At 41.1% G+C, this 16309-nt stretch overlaps 2 protein-coding genes across 3 annotated transcripts in view; one reads left to right on the top strand and one right to left on the bottom strand.

Annotated features, from left to right (window-relative positions):
- STXBP4 (syntaxin binding protein 4) overlaps positions 1-8506 on the bottom strand; it is a 72898-nt gene extending 64392 nt beyond the window's left edge. Inside the window, exons 1-5 of one of the 2 annotated variants that reach the window (XM_009978330.2) lie at positions 8393-8506; positions 5352-5410; positions 4421-4472; positions 981-1054; positions 696-791 (exon numbers count right to left, since the gene is read on the bottom strand). In XM_009978330.2, the coding sequence (XP_009976632.2) occupies positions 696-791; positions 981-1054; positions 4421-4472; positions 5352-5410; positions 8393-8430 (319 nt within the window). In that variant the 5' untranslated portion in view covers positions 8431-8506. The remainder of the gene's footprint in view (positions 1-695; positions 792-980; positions 1055-4420; positions 4473-5351; positions 5411-8392) is intronic. The other variant, XM_086624019.1, reaches the window with a different exon arrangement.
- Positions 8507-11030: 2524 nt separating this feature from the next.
- Positions 11031-13538, top strand: COX11 (cytochrome c oxidase copper chaperone COX11). Its single transcript, XM_086624322.1, has 4 exons — positions 11031-11348; positions 11443-11592; positions 12493-12618; positions 13136-13538. The coding sequence occupies exons 1-4, from the start codon at positions 11031-11033 to the stop codon at positions 13316-13318; spliced, it is 777 nt and encodes a 258-aa protein (XP_086480448.1). The 3' UTR covers positions 13319-13538.
- The last annotated feature ends 2771 nt before the right edge of the window (positions 13539-16309 follow it).

The raw sequence follows: 16309 nt of genomic DNA on the forward strand, positions 1-16309 counted from the left end.
GTGGAATTAACTTTCAGCTGAATATTGCTCTTAACACACATTTAAGTTACCACATAGATACATTAATCTTTTATACACTAATAAAGACATCTAAAAGACTTTGTAGAACCATTTCTATTCTTAACTTTCTACAAATCTCAAGTTTAAGAGCTACCACTTTTGAAGTAGATTTAGATTATTTTCAATAATCATATTCTGCACAAGACCAGATGGAATCTCAAAAAAACCCATATACAGACCTTGGACAGAAGTATATTCTGTAATTTTGTTATTGCAAACTCTACCTAGTATAATTTCTTCTTAAACACCAAACATCTTAACTACTATTAAAAAAATAATAATTATCAGAACTCATTAGAAATACTAGTTCTATAAAGGAAACGCCACTCCTATGCCTTATGAATTAAAAGGAGTTCAATACCTCAACAGTTATTTAGCAGTGTTGCAAGATTGCCAATTGCTTTCACACCAGCCATATCTAGATTTGAACACATTTCCAAGAACTGAGAGCATCAAAATCTTTTTCCATGAAGGGTCCAAGTTTCATTTCTCTCTTAAAGTAAGCCACATCATCATGAATGCTGCCTAAACCATGATATTTTAAAAACCATTATCCACAAAGTAAAATGAAGAAGACTTCTTTTCACAGCTTTTTATATTCAGTGTGTTTGTAAAAAAAAATTAAAATTAATTACTATCTACAGCAGCAACCCCTCCAGGTAGAATTCTCTTTATGAAAATCCCATAATCTTCTGCTGTTTGTGCCCGATAACCTCCAATAATTTTAACTCCTGCAGAACAAACAAAAGAAACAAGCAAGAAATTGGTTATTCCACCTAATGTGCTAAATGGATTTACAGTTAAATTCATAAAAGCCAGATAAATTAAACTTCTACCAATGACAGTGTGAACTGGAAAAGCTCACCAGAGGCTTTTAGATTTGGTTTACTCTGAATCAACAGAATGTGCAATCTAATTACCTAATCCGTTTTGACAATCAGAAAAAGAAATGCGGTGAACAGCTCGATTGATTCCGTGAGGGCCCATAATAGTCCTAAGGAATAAAATAAAAGTCATTAAATCCCTAATTACAGAAACGTACGCAGATCTATGTTAATATAGAAATGACAGTGACCATGTTTTCAACTCTAATACAAACCAAAACCAATGGGGGGGGGGGGGGGGGGAATAAAATCAATCTCCTCATAACAAATATAAGGTGGCAAGGTAAAGGATATGAAGTTTACTTCCTTTTGTCCCAAAGCATTTCAGGCTGAATTGTGAACATCACTTCATTTATAATAAAAAGATTATCATTAAACAGAAACAAAATCCCACAACCTGGAGCATTTAGGCAAGAAAAACTTAAATTAGATCAGGTAATGAATATTAAAACAAGCAGTATATACAAAAATATTTCCTAAGAAATAACAGTGTACACAAAAATATTTCCTAAGATATCTAACACGCAATTTTGTGGTTATTTATGAACATAATATTTTCCCTTCAGGCTCTCATTTCTTCACTCAATATCGTTTTCTTTCTCTGTTTTAAAAAAGACTTCTTTCCAAACTCTCTACCTTCCCACTCCATGACAAAATACCAGGATGGCACTTGAAATTGTGTAAAGGCAGATGAGTACTTTGGAGGCAGCTGAGAGTGGTCAAAAGTTAAGGAAGAATATCAAGTAAAATTATAGTCTTGAAACCTACATCTACAGTTTTATCAGAAACATACCCACCATGCTGCTCTGAGAATGTAAAGCATTAAGAATTTCTATAAATCCAGATTATCTACCTTTCACCATTTTTTTTATTTTCATTTAGATGAATTATTACAAAAAAAAACCAAGTTGTATCACAGCTCCTTTGTCCTCCCACTGCACCATTTTTGGAGAAGACACACCAGATCCCTTCTAGAAAAAAACAGAAGCACCACTTAGGTTTTTCTGCTCTGACCTACTTATTCTATATTAGTGAGTTGCATTTTCTAGAGCATGATGTTACAGTCAAATGGAACAACAAGAATTCATTAGCAGGGGGAAGATCAAAGTAGAGGACATAGTGACCCAAATCCTTCCACGCAACCAAATCCAGCATACAGCTTGAACACCATGCCTGAAACTGGGTATTTCTGCAAAAGCCAGAGTACGCGTCATTAAGGGGTGCCGTGCCAGAGGGAACAGAGAAATCCAGAAGGTCCCAATGTTCCTAAATTCTAGCACCAGGCAAGAGATCCAGCTCCTGAGAACATCCCTAGTTCTTTTGGGTTTTGTATAAGGAAACTGGATGAGTTTTTTATGAAAGGATAAGCACTTGCTCTGAAAAGCAACGATTTAATCCACAACCTTCAATTCCCAAGTAATTCAAAATCAGCCTTTACATTAGAAAGGCTGGCCGTAAGAACAGACCTGATAATTGATCTTTAAAAACGAACAGGAAGCCTCTGCTTCAAACCTTGTGTAATTTTCACTTCAGTATTTCTCGCAGGATTTGTTTCACAGGCTAAAATGAAATGATCAAACCTAATCAGTGTGTTTGGCCACTGATGAGGCTGCACATGACGCCGCTACCACATGACGGAGCATACGGCACCATTCCGAAGGCTCAAAGTGAACCCAACTGCCTTCACTGAATCACAGCCTGAAAGGAGGAACAAAACCTTAAGTCTGTTATTTCTCTAGATTTTTTTGATAAACTACAACAACAGACTAGTTTGCATTATTACCTAGTCCTGGCACTTCAATTATCCCAGGGATTTAAATTGTTTTGAAGCTGAAAGACAACATGCTAGTCATGCTCTTTACAGGTCTGTCCTGATACATATCCATCTTTGAAAATTTAAACAAGGTATGTTAATCTTTAAAATAAGCAGACAATTATTCTATTTTTATTTCTGTCTTATCTTTTACCACTGCTGTTCTGTTTCTTGCTCTGCCATGCTCCTAGTGGTTTTCACATAGCAGTTTTTATTTTAATTAAAAAAAGATTTGTTTCAGCCACACAGAGTTTACTTTCATGGTCTTAAAAGATCACATCTCAGATTTTAAGTCTAAATTTTTCCAAAGGAAAAAAACAGTAGAACCTATTTATATACTACTATATAAAATGATCACAAAATATGACCAAATCTAGGCACAGAACACTTAAAAAGATCTACATTTCTAGAAGTAACAGACAACACTTCCAAAAGAGAACCTAACTGACATAAAATGGATTCTGACAAAGAGGATACGGAGAATGTACAAACTAATAATTCACAATGGCGAGGAATAAATATCTCTAGAACAGTGAAACTATCACCGTGTTGCCACCTTCAATCAGAAAGGACTGGCACTTTGAACAGACACCTTCACGAGGCATTTAATTGTGTTAATGCTCCAAAAACTAAAATCTTCCGGTACCTGATATCTTAAATTACTTTGTCACATAAAAAGTCAAGACAAAGACATTCAAATGCCCTGAATTTGTTTATCATATCACAGCTTGCTGACTCTCAGTGTCAGTTTTTCTGTCATATAACTTAGAGATGGATCTTCAAATCAAGCTACTTGTCTACTAAAATAAATACAGCTTTAACAGTTTCACTATACAAAGACTTGGATTTAGCACCCATCCAAAATTTATTTCATGTTATCATCACTTAATATTCATGAAATGTTAGAATACTTCCCAAAAAACATTAGAAATATGCTCAACAGTATAAATACGGAAATAGGTTTCTAAATCAGTTGGCAGAATTAACAAAAATCATTTCAATGTTCTCTGTAGAAAAAGATGCAAACTAAATAATCCGAGGCTGCTGCTCATTCCTTGAGAAGTCATGCCAAACTACTCATGAGCAAGCTTTCAGCACACAGAGAAGTAAAGACGTGAGGCAAGTGATGAAATAAATAAGCAAGACTACAAAATGTACACTGTATGTTTGTTACACTGGAATTACTGAAAAAATATTAAACTCAACACTCCAACTGAAGTCCTGAAATGCTAATGGACTAAGTGCACATCATCTTGTGTAGGTGTTCTAGTAAAGCGATTAAAATGAAATCTTTGATACTTTTTTCTAGTACTTTTTACCAGTATAAACAAAGAAGTTCAACAGCTTTATGTTTTATATCTGCTAGGGACTTATCAGAACATAAGGCTTTGCATATTCTTCTAAACTGCATTTCTGAGAAATTACTAGTCATTTATGTCCACAAACAAAATATCTACCTAGATTTATCAATGCAAGAACAATACCCTTCCCTCACAAAACAGATAATATTTGACACTTAAACAAAAAACTAAATGATAAACTCTGGCTGCTTATGAAAAGAAAAAAGAAGCTGAAAATGGCTACAGCTTTTAAATTATCTTTACTGTACTTTTCCCAATTACAGACTAGAAAAATGCCATCAGAACCTAATGGTTAAGCATACCAGTATAAGAGAGAAAGACCATCAAAACGCTCTGGCTCATCTTCATCTCCTGGTGAGAGTAAGGACATTCTTCAGTACAGCAGCAAAGACAATGACAAAGCAACCAAAACACACTGGAAGTTTCCAATTCAGCCAGATAAAGGTTACGTGCAGGACGATTTCTGCTACCAACTAAAAAAAAAAAAAGACAGAGCCCGAGAGGAGTGTCTCTGCCTGCTTAATCTTCTCCGAAAGCCTCTGCGTCACAGGGACTGATTCACCTACTGAGACAACGTTTACTTTTTCTGTTTGAAATGGCCATTTATAACAACTTTAAAGACTGATAAATGCAAAGGAAATAAAACATACTTGCATTTACTACAACTGTCATCACTGACTCTATATCCAGCAGCAGAAGCCAAACGAAATAACTAAAATAAACCTGTTTATGCATATTCTTCCAGTATTTTATTTACATATTCCCTCCAAACAAGGTCAAAAGCAGTAACTCATGACCTTTCTAAAGCAATCTTCCTAGCAGACTGGATTATGTACATCCACACACAAAAGGGAAAGCCAAAGCAGACAGACTGAAAGCATTAATGAAACAAATGCCATTACACTATTACTTTACATTCTCAATCATGGTACTGACTTGTGTCGTACTTTAACTTGGTTTTAGTCTTTCAGTATTCAACAGCCAAAAGTAAACACAGAACTTAGGTTACATATTTTATGACGAAATGGAAGTTGACACATCTGTTTCTTTGTGAAAGCAAACAAAATGGTGAATTTATATCACTACACTGAGAATAATCTAGTTGAAAAAGTGAAAAAAACACAAACAACTGTTCCCTGAGGTGAGACTCTTCTGATATGAGGCTTGGTCTTGCAGAAAGACGTGTATTTTCAAAAGTTCTGAGCTTCTGACATCAGTTTGGTTAATTACAATTTTCTTCCAGGCTTGCATGAGAAGATGCTCTCCTATTACTCCCCCCCTTTCTAAAAGATCTTAGAAAAATTACAGTTTAAAATGAAAACTAAACATTCTGGCTTCACTGAGAGCTTTGTTTAAGTAGAAAGGTGAATCCTCCCTAAGGCTGGGAGCAGCTCTGTGATGAGACAGCATCTGTCAGCGTCTAGAGCTGCACAGCAGGACAGCTTGGCTATGCCAGGAATGCAGACGCTTATCTCATGCACTTTTTTTTTTTTTTTTTTTTTAAGTTGCAGTGACTGTGGTTTCATCGGCACATAAATCGTTATGGGGAAAGGATGTTTTTGCTCATAGGCAACATGCTATATAGTGGTCACATACACAGAGGTCAGTCCCTAAAGCCTGCAGTCGACACACACGAGGGGCGGAAGGGCAAACTGACCCACCACACATGAAGGAGCACACCAGTGATGGAAGTGGGAACGTAAAGCAGCCTTCCCAGTCCCTGAAATGTGAAGAGCTCCACTGGCACCATTTTCAGTGACGAAAATTTAGCCCCTTGTAGTCTTTTCTCAACCAGTTTAACCCCGCTGGTGTTACTGGCGTTCCAGTGTGACGAAAGAAAAGCCATTAATATTTTAAGCATCGTATCAACGAGATTTGCTGTAGGCAAGGTTGCAGACGTTAAAATAGGAATAACCTTTCTCCAACAAAATCGTCACTGTTCTTAACGCCAGTGGCATTCAATTTGTGATATCAGTATCAGGAAGGTTTGTCAAAACAAATCACTTAAGACTAATATGGCTTTATTTCCAGTGTCATGTTTTCTGCAACAGAAACACACAAACACAACCCCCAATTAAAAGTATGACTCAAGGCTATGCATTTCCACCACTACAAAATGAAGGAATGATTTTTATTAAGCCAGGAATGACAAACTTCCCAACAATTTAAACAGATACAAAGTAGTATCAAGCTTTTTATTGCTCTCACCTCTTTTTTTTTTTTTAAGAGTTATTATCAAGAATACATCACTTGTTCAAACAATTGCTCCTCCATCCCTTCTGCAAAGCAAACTATGCATTGTTCCTCTTCCTGTACTGATCTCCAGGCTTCTATCCCTCTTTACCTTAAAATTCTGCTGCTGTGCTGCTTTTAATGTTTCTAAAGGACTCATATAGAAAAATGGTATCATTGCTTCTTTTGCAAGTTCTCTGCCTTTCAAGAACATACTCAGAGGCACACAAATCACTTTTTACTTCCAGAAATATCTCGGAATACTGTAACAACTTAAACCCCCATCAAACCCAGTATCGGTAAGACCAAATTTTCAAGACATATCGTTTATTTTACTCAGCAAACAAACTAAGATTCTTTTTCAAACAGCTAGTAAAATATTCTATTCCAGTAACGTTATTAATTATGACTCACCTATCCCAAAGGAAGTTTTGTAATGCTTTAGCAACTGAGATGGATTACAGGATAATTTAACAGATGACAAGATTTGCAGAATCTTTGGAAACCACATTCACATGATCTGTTTGTTATAAACGAAACAAAGGTCTTTTACAAAAATACTACACAAGTCAGTTATGGCACTGTAGCCTTTCAGGTTCACTAATCCTAAAAGGTAAAAATTAATGATGCCAAGGACCACAACGAAGAGAACACTGTTATCATATAGCATGAATAAACACATAATTCTGATCTATCCAAACCCACTAATTATTCAAAATACATTCTGCTGATTAGGTCACAAAGATTAAAAGAAAACGTATGCCATACTATGGCAACTGTTAAACATGAAAAAAAGCTTGAGCAATGTTGTAATTGTGGAGAAGCATGAATGGTTTGAGGCTAACCCCTTGTGCAGAGAAGAAAGGTATTATTTAAAGTTTAGGTAAACCTCAATTAACATATAGCAAGCACATTCTTGAAGCACTGTGCATTGATACTGTCTCCTAGAAAAAAAAATATAGTATAGAAAATGATAGTCTATCATCATGTAGCTGAAGTGCAGTTATATGCACCTTTCATGTTCATCTCCTGTGTGAAAAATTGGCTTTGGAATACTGCGATGTAGGAACTATTCATACAATATACCTTCCACAGGAATCCAGCAAGCCATAGCTGTTTTAAAGATGTATCTTTGTATTACATATCCTGTATTTCCATCAGACAAGCAGAATTTTTGCTTCTTCAGATCCCAGTAAAAAGCAAATTTTTTTTTAATGTTTTCTGGATTTGTTTTTTTAAAAATTCAAGTTATTTATGAAGTAGCATAAATCAAAATCTGTGTTAAATTATTTGACAATACTTTTGAATACTATTTGCTGGATTCTATTGTACAAGTGCAGCAAACATCGCAGTCCAGCAAGAGCTGTCTGTGCCCGTTTTTAATTATGGTTTTGATGACAGCATGGTTACTTAGCAGTTTGGGAAGGGGCTGGAGTTACAATTTTTAATCACAACTGAATCCAAGTTTGCCATTTAGAATGTGATGTAACTTTTAAGGAGGTAACATTAAAGTTTATAGAAGGAATATAATTTTAATTATATATCCCATGGCAGTAGTAAAAAATACAAGATGGTTCCAAAGCACTAGGTATAAAACATTAAAGGCATGCAGACAGTTATCTAAAAAAGTAATGCATTATAATACATAAACTCTGTGCTGTGTCTCATGTTACTGTAGTTACCCCATATGGACAAGGAAGTAATTTGCTATATACCTTACAAGTACCTTTTCATAGTTGCAGAAGCAATAGGGAATTTCTGTGCAGGGTTTTATCTCTACATAACCAGTCCAAACCAAGTGCTGATTCACTTAATGAAAAGCTTAAGAGCTATTTCTTCCCTTTATGTGTAAATTCACTGGTGCTGGTACTAGCTTTTCTAAGAAGTTGCTTCAGACTGTTTCAATATCAAAGTCATTTTTCTTCAAGACTTCATCAAAAGATCCTCCTAATGAAACTGCAAGAATTTTCATATTACAGTCCAGTAATTGTTGTGTTCCTGTGCATAGGGGAAAAAAAAGAAAAAGTAAAAAAAGTACTTACTTTTTATCTGGATTTGTTAGGGGATCTGTACTGGACATCTTCTTAGGTGCAGTATTTTAATAAAAGTTCAAAACGAAGAATTCTGAAACATGAAGCACTGGCTCGTAACCAAGATAATAACTGGAGGGAAAAAAAAAAAGGAGAAACCACTTTTTGAAATTTACATGGCCTTGTTTATTTCCAGACACTGACAACAATTCTTATTTGTTACTGACTAGCTGAAATCAAGTGGAAAAAGAGAATTTTCATGATAAAATGGATACACTTAATTGCTGGAAACAGTAAGCAGTTCACAACTCAGACTTAGCTGTATACTGTACCAAAACATCCAAGAGCTTATTTCCTCTTAATTTATGAAGTAGGGATTAGGAGTAAACCTGAACCTCCTGTAATTAAAGTCTTCTAAAAAATGAAGTAGCAGAGATTACAATTCCAGGATAAAGTAAAGTAACTGCTAAAGACAAAAATAATCGCTGATTTTTTTCCAACAAAGTTTACTGGAGGAGTGAATGTTGTTTTGAACATAAGGTGTTTTGTGTGTCTTGTTTCCTCATGTTTTTTTAACTTAGTGTTTAGTACTCAGTGCCTATGGAATTCTCATGTGAAGGATGCAAGACACAGGCCAAAAGGCACACAATAGCACTACTATTGCACACAATAGCACTACTACTAATGTAGTAAAAAACGGTAATTCATATTGTATTTTTGATAGCACATACAAGAGGTCTGTGAGAAATGCAATCCTAAACGTACTGAGCTACAATCACTTAAAAAATTACTAAAAAAGCACAAATGCAAAAATATGTCTGTGTCAGAACCGAATCTTCCTCATCTCATGAGCTGTACGGCTAAACCTTCACGTGGCCACGAACCAGAAAGGATATTACTCCTGAAACACAGTACAAGGAACTCTCGGAACAATGCACAGGCAAAACGCGGCCACAGGTGCCAGTGGTACCAGTGACACACTAAAAACCTGGGCTAAAATAAAGCAGGCTCCCTGCGTGCAGAGCGTCAGCCTCCACAAAAAGCCCCTGACCAATTCCTGCAGGTCTATTTTTGCGCGAACAATGTTACGTTTACATCTGGCTACCACAAATTTTCCTGCAGTACACGTTTTCAGATCGCTCGCTACGGGATCAAATACACCACCACCTAAATACAGAGGGAACATCACAACGCTGCTTCGCTCCAGCCTTCATCATTCTTTTATTCGATACATCTGAGCAGAAAGTCTCTGCGTGACCCCGTTACTGGACCCAGCGCACAGCAGAGCTGAGCTCTGAAGCAACACATTCAAGTGCTGCTACAGCAGAGTTTGTGACGGCGTGGGGGACCAGTCCTGGGAAGAAAGATGGCATTTTTGGGCTTGCCTCACCTTGTCTGCCCCGAAGCTACTGCTGTTTGCAAACAGCGCTCAATCGCTTGGCGGCACGCCAACGTTCGCGCCTAAACAAAAACAAATCACAAAGAGAGGAAACCAACATGAACCAGTGTGCCCACTGAACAAGGAGACCCGCAAGAAGACAAAGGGGTGCAGCCTCCTCCTCTGCTGGAGCGCCCCGGCAGCGCCGCACGGCTCCGCGCTCGCACCGCACGGCTCCGCGCTCGCACCGCGGCACCGGCTCGGTGCCCGCGGGAGCACGGTGAGGGCTGACGGGCGGTACGGGCACCAAGGGGCTCTACCGGCGCTCGGCCGTGCGCTCACGGCCCCGAAGGGACCCACCGGGACGGTCCCGGCGCCCACCGCGCTCCTCCCGCGCACGAACCGCGCTGAGGCGCTTAGAGAGGACGATCGCCCCGTCCCGCCGCGCTCCGCCACGTTAACCCGCTTCTGGCGGACTCTGCGGCGGCCCCGCTGCCGCCCGGCACCAGCCCGCCCCGGCACGGCTCGGACGCAGCCGGCTCGAAGCGCGGCGGTGCCGGGGCGCGGCGCGGCCCCCCGGCCGGCAGGGCTGCGCCGGTTACCTGCACAGCGCACCGCGACAGACACCCGGCGGGGAGCGCCCGCGCCGCGAGCGGAGAGCGACGGGCGGCCCCTCGGCGCCAGCGCGCCCTCCGCTCCGCTCCGCCCCCGCGGGAAGGCGGCGCGGGGCGGCTGCCTCTCACGCCCACAAACGGGCGCCTATAGAGTTACACAGAGGCCTGTAGACCCCTACGGAAGCCCTATAGAGCCCTATATAGCCCCATAGAGCTCTACAGACCCCTATAGAGCCCTATATAGCCCCATAGAGCTCTACAGACCCCTATAGAAGCCCTATAGAGCCCCCCAGAGCTCTACAGACCCCGATAGAGCCCTATAGACCCTTATAGAGCCCCATGGAGCACTATACAAGCCCTACAGAGTTCCACAGACGCCTATAGAGCCCCACAGAGCTCTATAGACACCTATAGAAGCCCTATAGAGCACAAAGATTCCGTCGGTCCGCCCCCTTTTCTGTTCCCCCCCCGGTAACCTTGGTTCCGCGTCACAAAGGTTCCGCGCGGTCCGTCCCTTTTCCTGCCCCCCGCCCCGCCGGTTGGCGCCGCCGGGAGCCGGCGGTGCGCGCGGCAGAGTGACGTCAGCGCGGGCTCCGCCCGCCGCCGCGTCTCGCGAGCAGAGCGGCACTCGCCGCCCCGCCCGGCGGCCGCGCGCGCCATGGGGCTCCCCGGGGCGCCGGTCCCGCTCTGGGCCCTGGCGCTGCGACGGGCCGTTCCCCGGCCGTGCCGTGCCGGCGGGTGGGCGCCCCCGCGGCCGGAGGGGGCGGCTCGGTACGGCGTCTGGGCGACGGCGGGCCGGCCGGTGCCGGCCCCGCGGGGGGCCCGCGGGCTGCGGGGCTCCAACCCCTTCACCCGCGGGCAGGAGGAGGAGTGGCGGCGCCGGAACCGGTCGGCGCTGGCCTACATCGCCGCCGCCGCCGTGGGCATGGTGGGCATGTCCTACGCGGCCGTGCCGCTCTACCGCCTCTACTGCCAGGTACCGCGCAGCCCCGCGGCGCGGCCGCGCCGTCCCGCCCGCGGAGCAGGAGCGGGAGCGGGGCGCCGGGCACTCACTGCCGTTCCTTTGCCAGGCGACGGGCCTGGGCGGGACCGCGGGCCGCAGCGCGGAGCGGGTCGAGAGCATGGAGCCGGTGAGGGAGCGGGTCATCAGGGTCACCTTCAACGCCGACGTGCACTCCAGCATCCAGTGGAACTTCAAACCGCAGCAGAGCGAGATCTTCGTGAGTGACCGCCTGCCACCCCCGAGCCGCCTGCGCCGGGAGCCCACAGCGGCGCTTCCGCCGCCTGCGTTTTCCTCACCGATCCCGCACATCCGTTGGTTTGCCTGTCTGGGCCCTGATCGGGAAAAGCACCCAGCTGGGGCCACGTTCGTCCGGGCTGCTTCCAGTTCGGAACGTTGTATTCGGTGCTGGTCAGGAAGGCAGGGCTGGTGTCTGCTTCTGCCAGAGGGCAGGACTTTTAGTGCCTCTGGGGTCGTAGTTAAAGCGTAGTTACTCCTCCACCTTCCCATCACGCTAACAAAAAAAGGATTGCTATCAACAGTATATTTACATGTACACTGTATGGTAGATACACCATAAAGTGTGTGTGTATATATAGATTAAAAAAATAATATCTGGTATAGCAGTATATCTAAATCTGGGGGGTTTTGCCAGACTTCCCCCCTAGTACTTTCTCTTATATCCCCTATTATAGGACTTTTTATGTTTTAAAAAGTGAACATTTCAGTCTAACTTTACTGTTTTAAATGAGTTCTTAATAGAACCTCTCAAAAGGAGTCTGTCATGCTTCTTAGTTTCTGAGTCCAGTATTGAAAGAATGAAGTGTACACCATATATAAATCTGCATATCAAAAGATCTCTGTGTGCTGCTAAACTGCTGAGTATAATCGAAGTCTCTGGCAAACTGGGTAAGATTAAAAACGCACACATATAACATTATTAGTGCATTTAATTTTGAATAGGGGTGAATTGTCTATAAGTAAAATACTTGTGACGTATGAAGTAACCAGCTTGAAACAGCAAAAGAGAAAATGAACTCATTCTAGCTAAAGTCTAAACAACTCTGAGGGGTGGAAGGCTGCAGTGGATTCGGAATCACCGTATGATTACTTTATACAGGTGGTACCAGGAGAGACAGCACTGGCCTTTTATAAAGCGAAAAACCCTACTGACAAACCAATAATTGGAATCTCTACCTACAACGTAATACCCTTTGAAGCAGGACAGTATTTCAATAAAATACAAGTAAGTGTGAATAAACCAAAGATTACATTTTCCTTTACATGAATGAGAATAGTTAGCCATTAATTAGCTTTTCTAATTTTAACCCTGGCTACCATTCTTTGTATGCCAACATTTTGAGAAAATACCTTGCTTTTTTCAAATGACTGCATCATTTCATCCTTAGTATTACTGTCTTCATAACAAGCTCCACTACATGTCCGATTAGAGTGGCTCTGAAATACACACTACTTAGATTACCATATTGAAAGAGACTCTGAGGGCAGGTGGTACAGTGTGAGCCAGCCTGGCCAGTTTGCACATTTGGACACTATGTTAAAAGGGGAGTTTTGCCCCCCCTGTAACATAAGAGGAACAGAATTGCTGTCATGTTGCTCATGTGGTTGATACTTGCCAAAATTTTAGGGATGTGCAGGGAATGAGAGTTGAGTTTTAAAAGATACTTTGTCATGTTGGCAGAGATAAAGTTTATCATAGCTGTTGTTGTCTAATTGTTGGGTATTTTTCCTCCCCCATACAGTGTTTTTGTTTTGAAGAACAGCGGCTAAACCCTCAAGAGGAAGTGGACATGCCTGTCTTTTTCTACATTGATCCAGAATTTGCAGAGGACCCTAAAATGGCTAAAGTTGATTTGATCACCCTCTCTTACACTTTTTTTGAAGCAAAGGAAGGACTGAAGTTACCACTTCCTGGATATCAGTAATGGGCAATCCCTACACAGTTTTACTTCTGCTACCTGACTACCAGTTTTGAAACTGTTTTTCCATGGAAGGAAGAATGGCAGGAGTACTGTGCAATATGAAATCATATTATTAAACCACCATGGACACACGCTGCTGTTATAAAAGGACGTATTTCTATTTAACAAAACCACCAACTTATGTAGTTGGAATGTTACTTCTTTGGAATAGTATTTCTTCATCAGACAACACTGTTCCTGGATGAGAGAGGGTTTTCTCAAGCTATCTTTTTATAAGATGATACATGTTATCTCAATACTGTGAGGCAAATTTTTAAACCCAAGTGTGAATTGAAATCTTCATTTAAGTACAGAGGAACAAATCAGTTTATTAAGCATCTAAAATTGCATTGCTGGCTCTGAAGAATAACTTCCACGTAGGTTACTTTATAAAAATGTAAGCACAGGTAATCAGTTCATGAAATCTCAAAATGAAACAAAGTTAGACTGTATTGCTGTGTAGCCTTCCCGTGGCACAGGAGGATATGATGATTCAGAAGATGATGCACCCTCTCGAATTATTACTGAATCAGTAGTTCATTTGGTAAGAGCAGACTGCTCTAAAACTGTTATGATTTGAATGAGGAACAGTAATTTAAATGTAAGCCTGTCAATTCTGTGGTATAGTTTCCAGTCGATGTCGAGTTGAACCAGTTTAAAATTTGTACTGCTGTGACTGCTCCTCTGCCCAGTGTACAGCTCCACAGAGGGCTGTATACTGGGCACCTCTACGCAGAGACAAGCTCGGCTTATGTGTAAAACGCTTCGGAGGGAAAGGCAGTACACAAACAACTGCTCTAAATCACAGGATGAATTAATAGCGTAGGAGTCTCTTCAGAAACCAAAAGGAGATCAGCCTCATTGAGAGGCTACCTCCGACAGAGCCTGCCCAGCAGCGTCACCAGTTGTTCAGAGGTACTCCTAGCTACTTTGTTTACCATCACAACATGCAAGCCTATATTTATGTAACTTTTGGTCATTATCTGTGGGGTAGGGATAATAACACTTTATCATAGCTTTGCAAATGAGGAGTTGCAGAGCAAGTTCAGGTCACCTACTCATTTTCAGACAGGAATTAATCTCAGCCCAGCATCTCATCTGCTAGGCCAGTGCTTTCTACCCCTTTCAGCAGATGACATCTAACAAAGCAAGACTAATGTTGGTTTGTTTGGAATCTAAAAAGGTAATGAGTACATCAGAAATAACATCCAGTTACTTTAGTCTCAATTATGTTTGCAGTCCATAATTTCAAAAGTGCTTTTTTGGAAATAAATGGATGCTACCTTTAAAATGCATTATTGTACCAATTATATGCGGTATTTAAATAGATTCTGGATGACATTCATGTCAGGTCTTCACTGTGTATTAAAGTTCTAAAACTTCATTCTTTTGTCTCTCTAATGCATTTTATCCAGCAGAGCATGTGGAGCCCACCCAAGTGCAATACATCTGTATGAAGATAGCAGCAAGCCATCTTAATCTGTAATGCCAGTTATTCTTCAGAAAAAAAAAAAAAAAAAGGAAAAAAAAAGTCAAGACAAATCTTTAAATCCAGACTAGGAAAACAAAATAATTCTTACCTGGGTTGTCTTTAGTTGTCTTTTTCATTGTCTTTTTGAAAGTTGAACTGATTACAGGAGTTTTCCACACATTGCTTTATTCTGGGCACGTGCTCAAAAGATTGAAAGCTCAAGTTTGCACAGATACTGAGCACATTCCAACTATAAAACAAGCTCTCTAACCTCACAGTAATTAGCCAGTTCCCTTCAGAGCTTTCTTCTCTCTGTGACCATTTTGCTGCTTCATCCATGGCAAGGTTTGGTTAGCAATCATCCATTATGGATTCCCATACTGAAACAGCCTGTTTTAATTTGTTACACTTCAGTGTGCGAGGGTGTTAACAGTGCAACTAAGCTGTAGGGAAAAATTGATCCACCTCAAATCCTATTTCCACAGCTTTCTCATGTTGCTGTCCAGACCATTGCAAATAATACAAGAATAATAATAATAAAGCAGCTTACCTTATCACCTCTGCTTACAAAAAAAACCCCAAACTTCTTTGAGGTTGTCTTTTGACAGAAGTAAGGTGTACTAATGGCCCTACAGCAAGCTGCATAATTGCTAACCATGCAATGAAACACCTAAATGGGGGGCCTACAAGAAAGATGGGGAGAGGCTGTTCAGGAGGGCCTGTTGTGATAGGACAAGGGGTAATGGTTTTATAATAAGAGGGAGGTAGATTCAGATTGGATATTAGGAAAAAGTTTTTTACCATGACAGTGGTAGAACACTGGAACAGGTTGCCCAGAGAGGTGGTGGATGCTCCATCCCTGGAGACATTCAAGGCCAGGTTGGACGAGGCCCTGAGCAACCTGATCTAGTTGGAGATATCCCTGTTTGTTGCAGGGGGGTTGGACTAGATGACCTTTGAAGGTCCCTTCCAGCCCTAACCATTCTATGATTCTAAATACGTCTAAATTCCTTTCTAAATACTTCCTAAATTCACACTAAAATACTTCCAATACTACCTGCATTTGGTATTTCACGTAATACGCACACCATGCAGTAAAAACTCAGAAGTGATGGGGGTTAACTTCTCAGTAAGCATTTGCTTTTATTTGGAATTTTATGCTACAATAATTGCATAACTGACAGAACTTCTTATCACTTGAACAGTTAACGAACATTTAAAATGCAGTATTTCATAAAAAATTAGCTTATCAGCTAAGAACATGAACTAAGTTCTCAAATTTTATAATTATAAATTCAGAGAACTCTATCTGTTAAAGTGCGCATTTTACATTCACCATTAAAAGGGATAAGGCACTTTAATAATTAAAGCTAAAACTATTAACAGGGTTAAACAACTTGACTAAAATAAATGGATAACTATTGCTCATCTGCATTGTAGATGATTATTTTTTTCCTTCACCAGAACAGCAATCTCTGCAGGGC

Source organism: Tauraco erythrolophus, chromosome 20 (assembly GCF_009769465.1).
Source record: "Tauraco erythrolophus isolate bTauEry1 chromosome 20, bTauEry1.pri, whole genome shotgun sequence".
NCBI classification, from domain to species: domain Eukaryota; kingdom Metazoa; phylum Chordata; class Aves; order Musophagiformes; family Musophagidae; genus Tauraco; species Tauraco erythrolophus.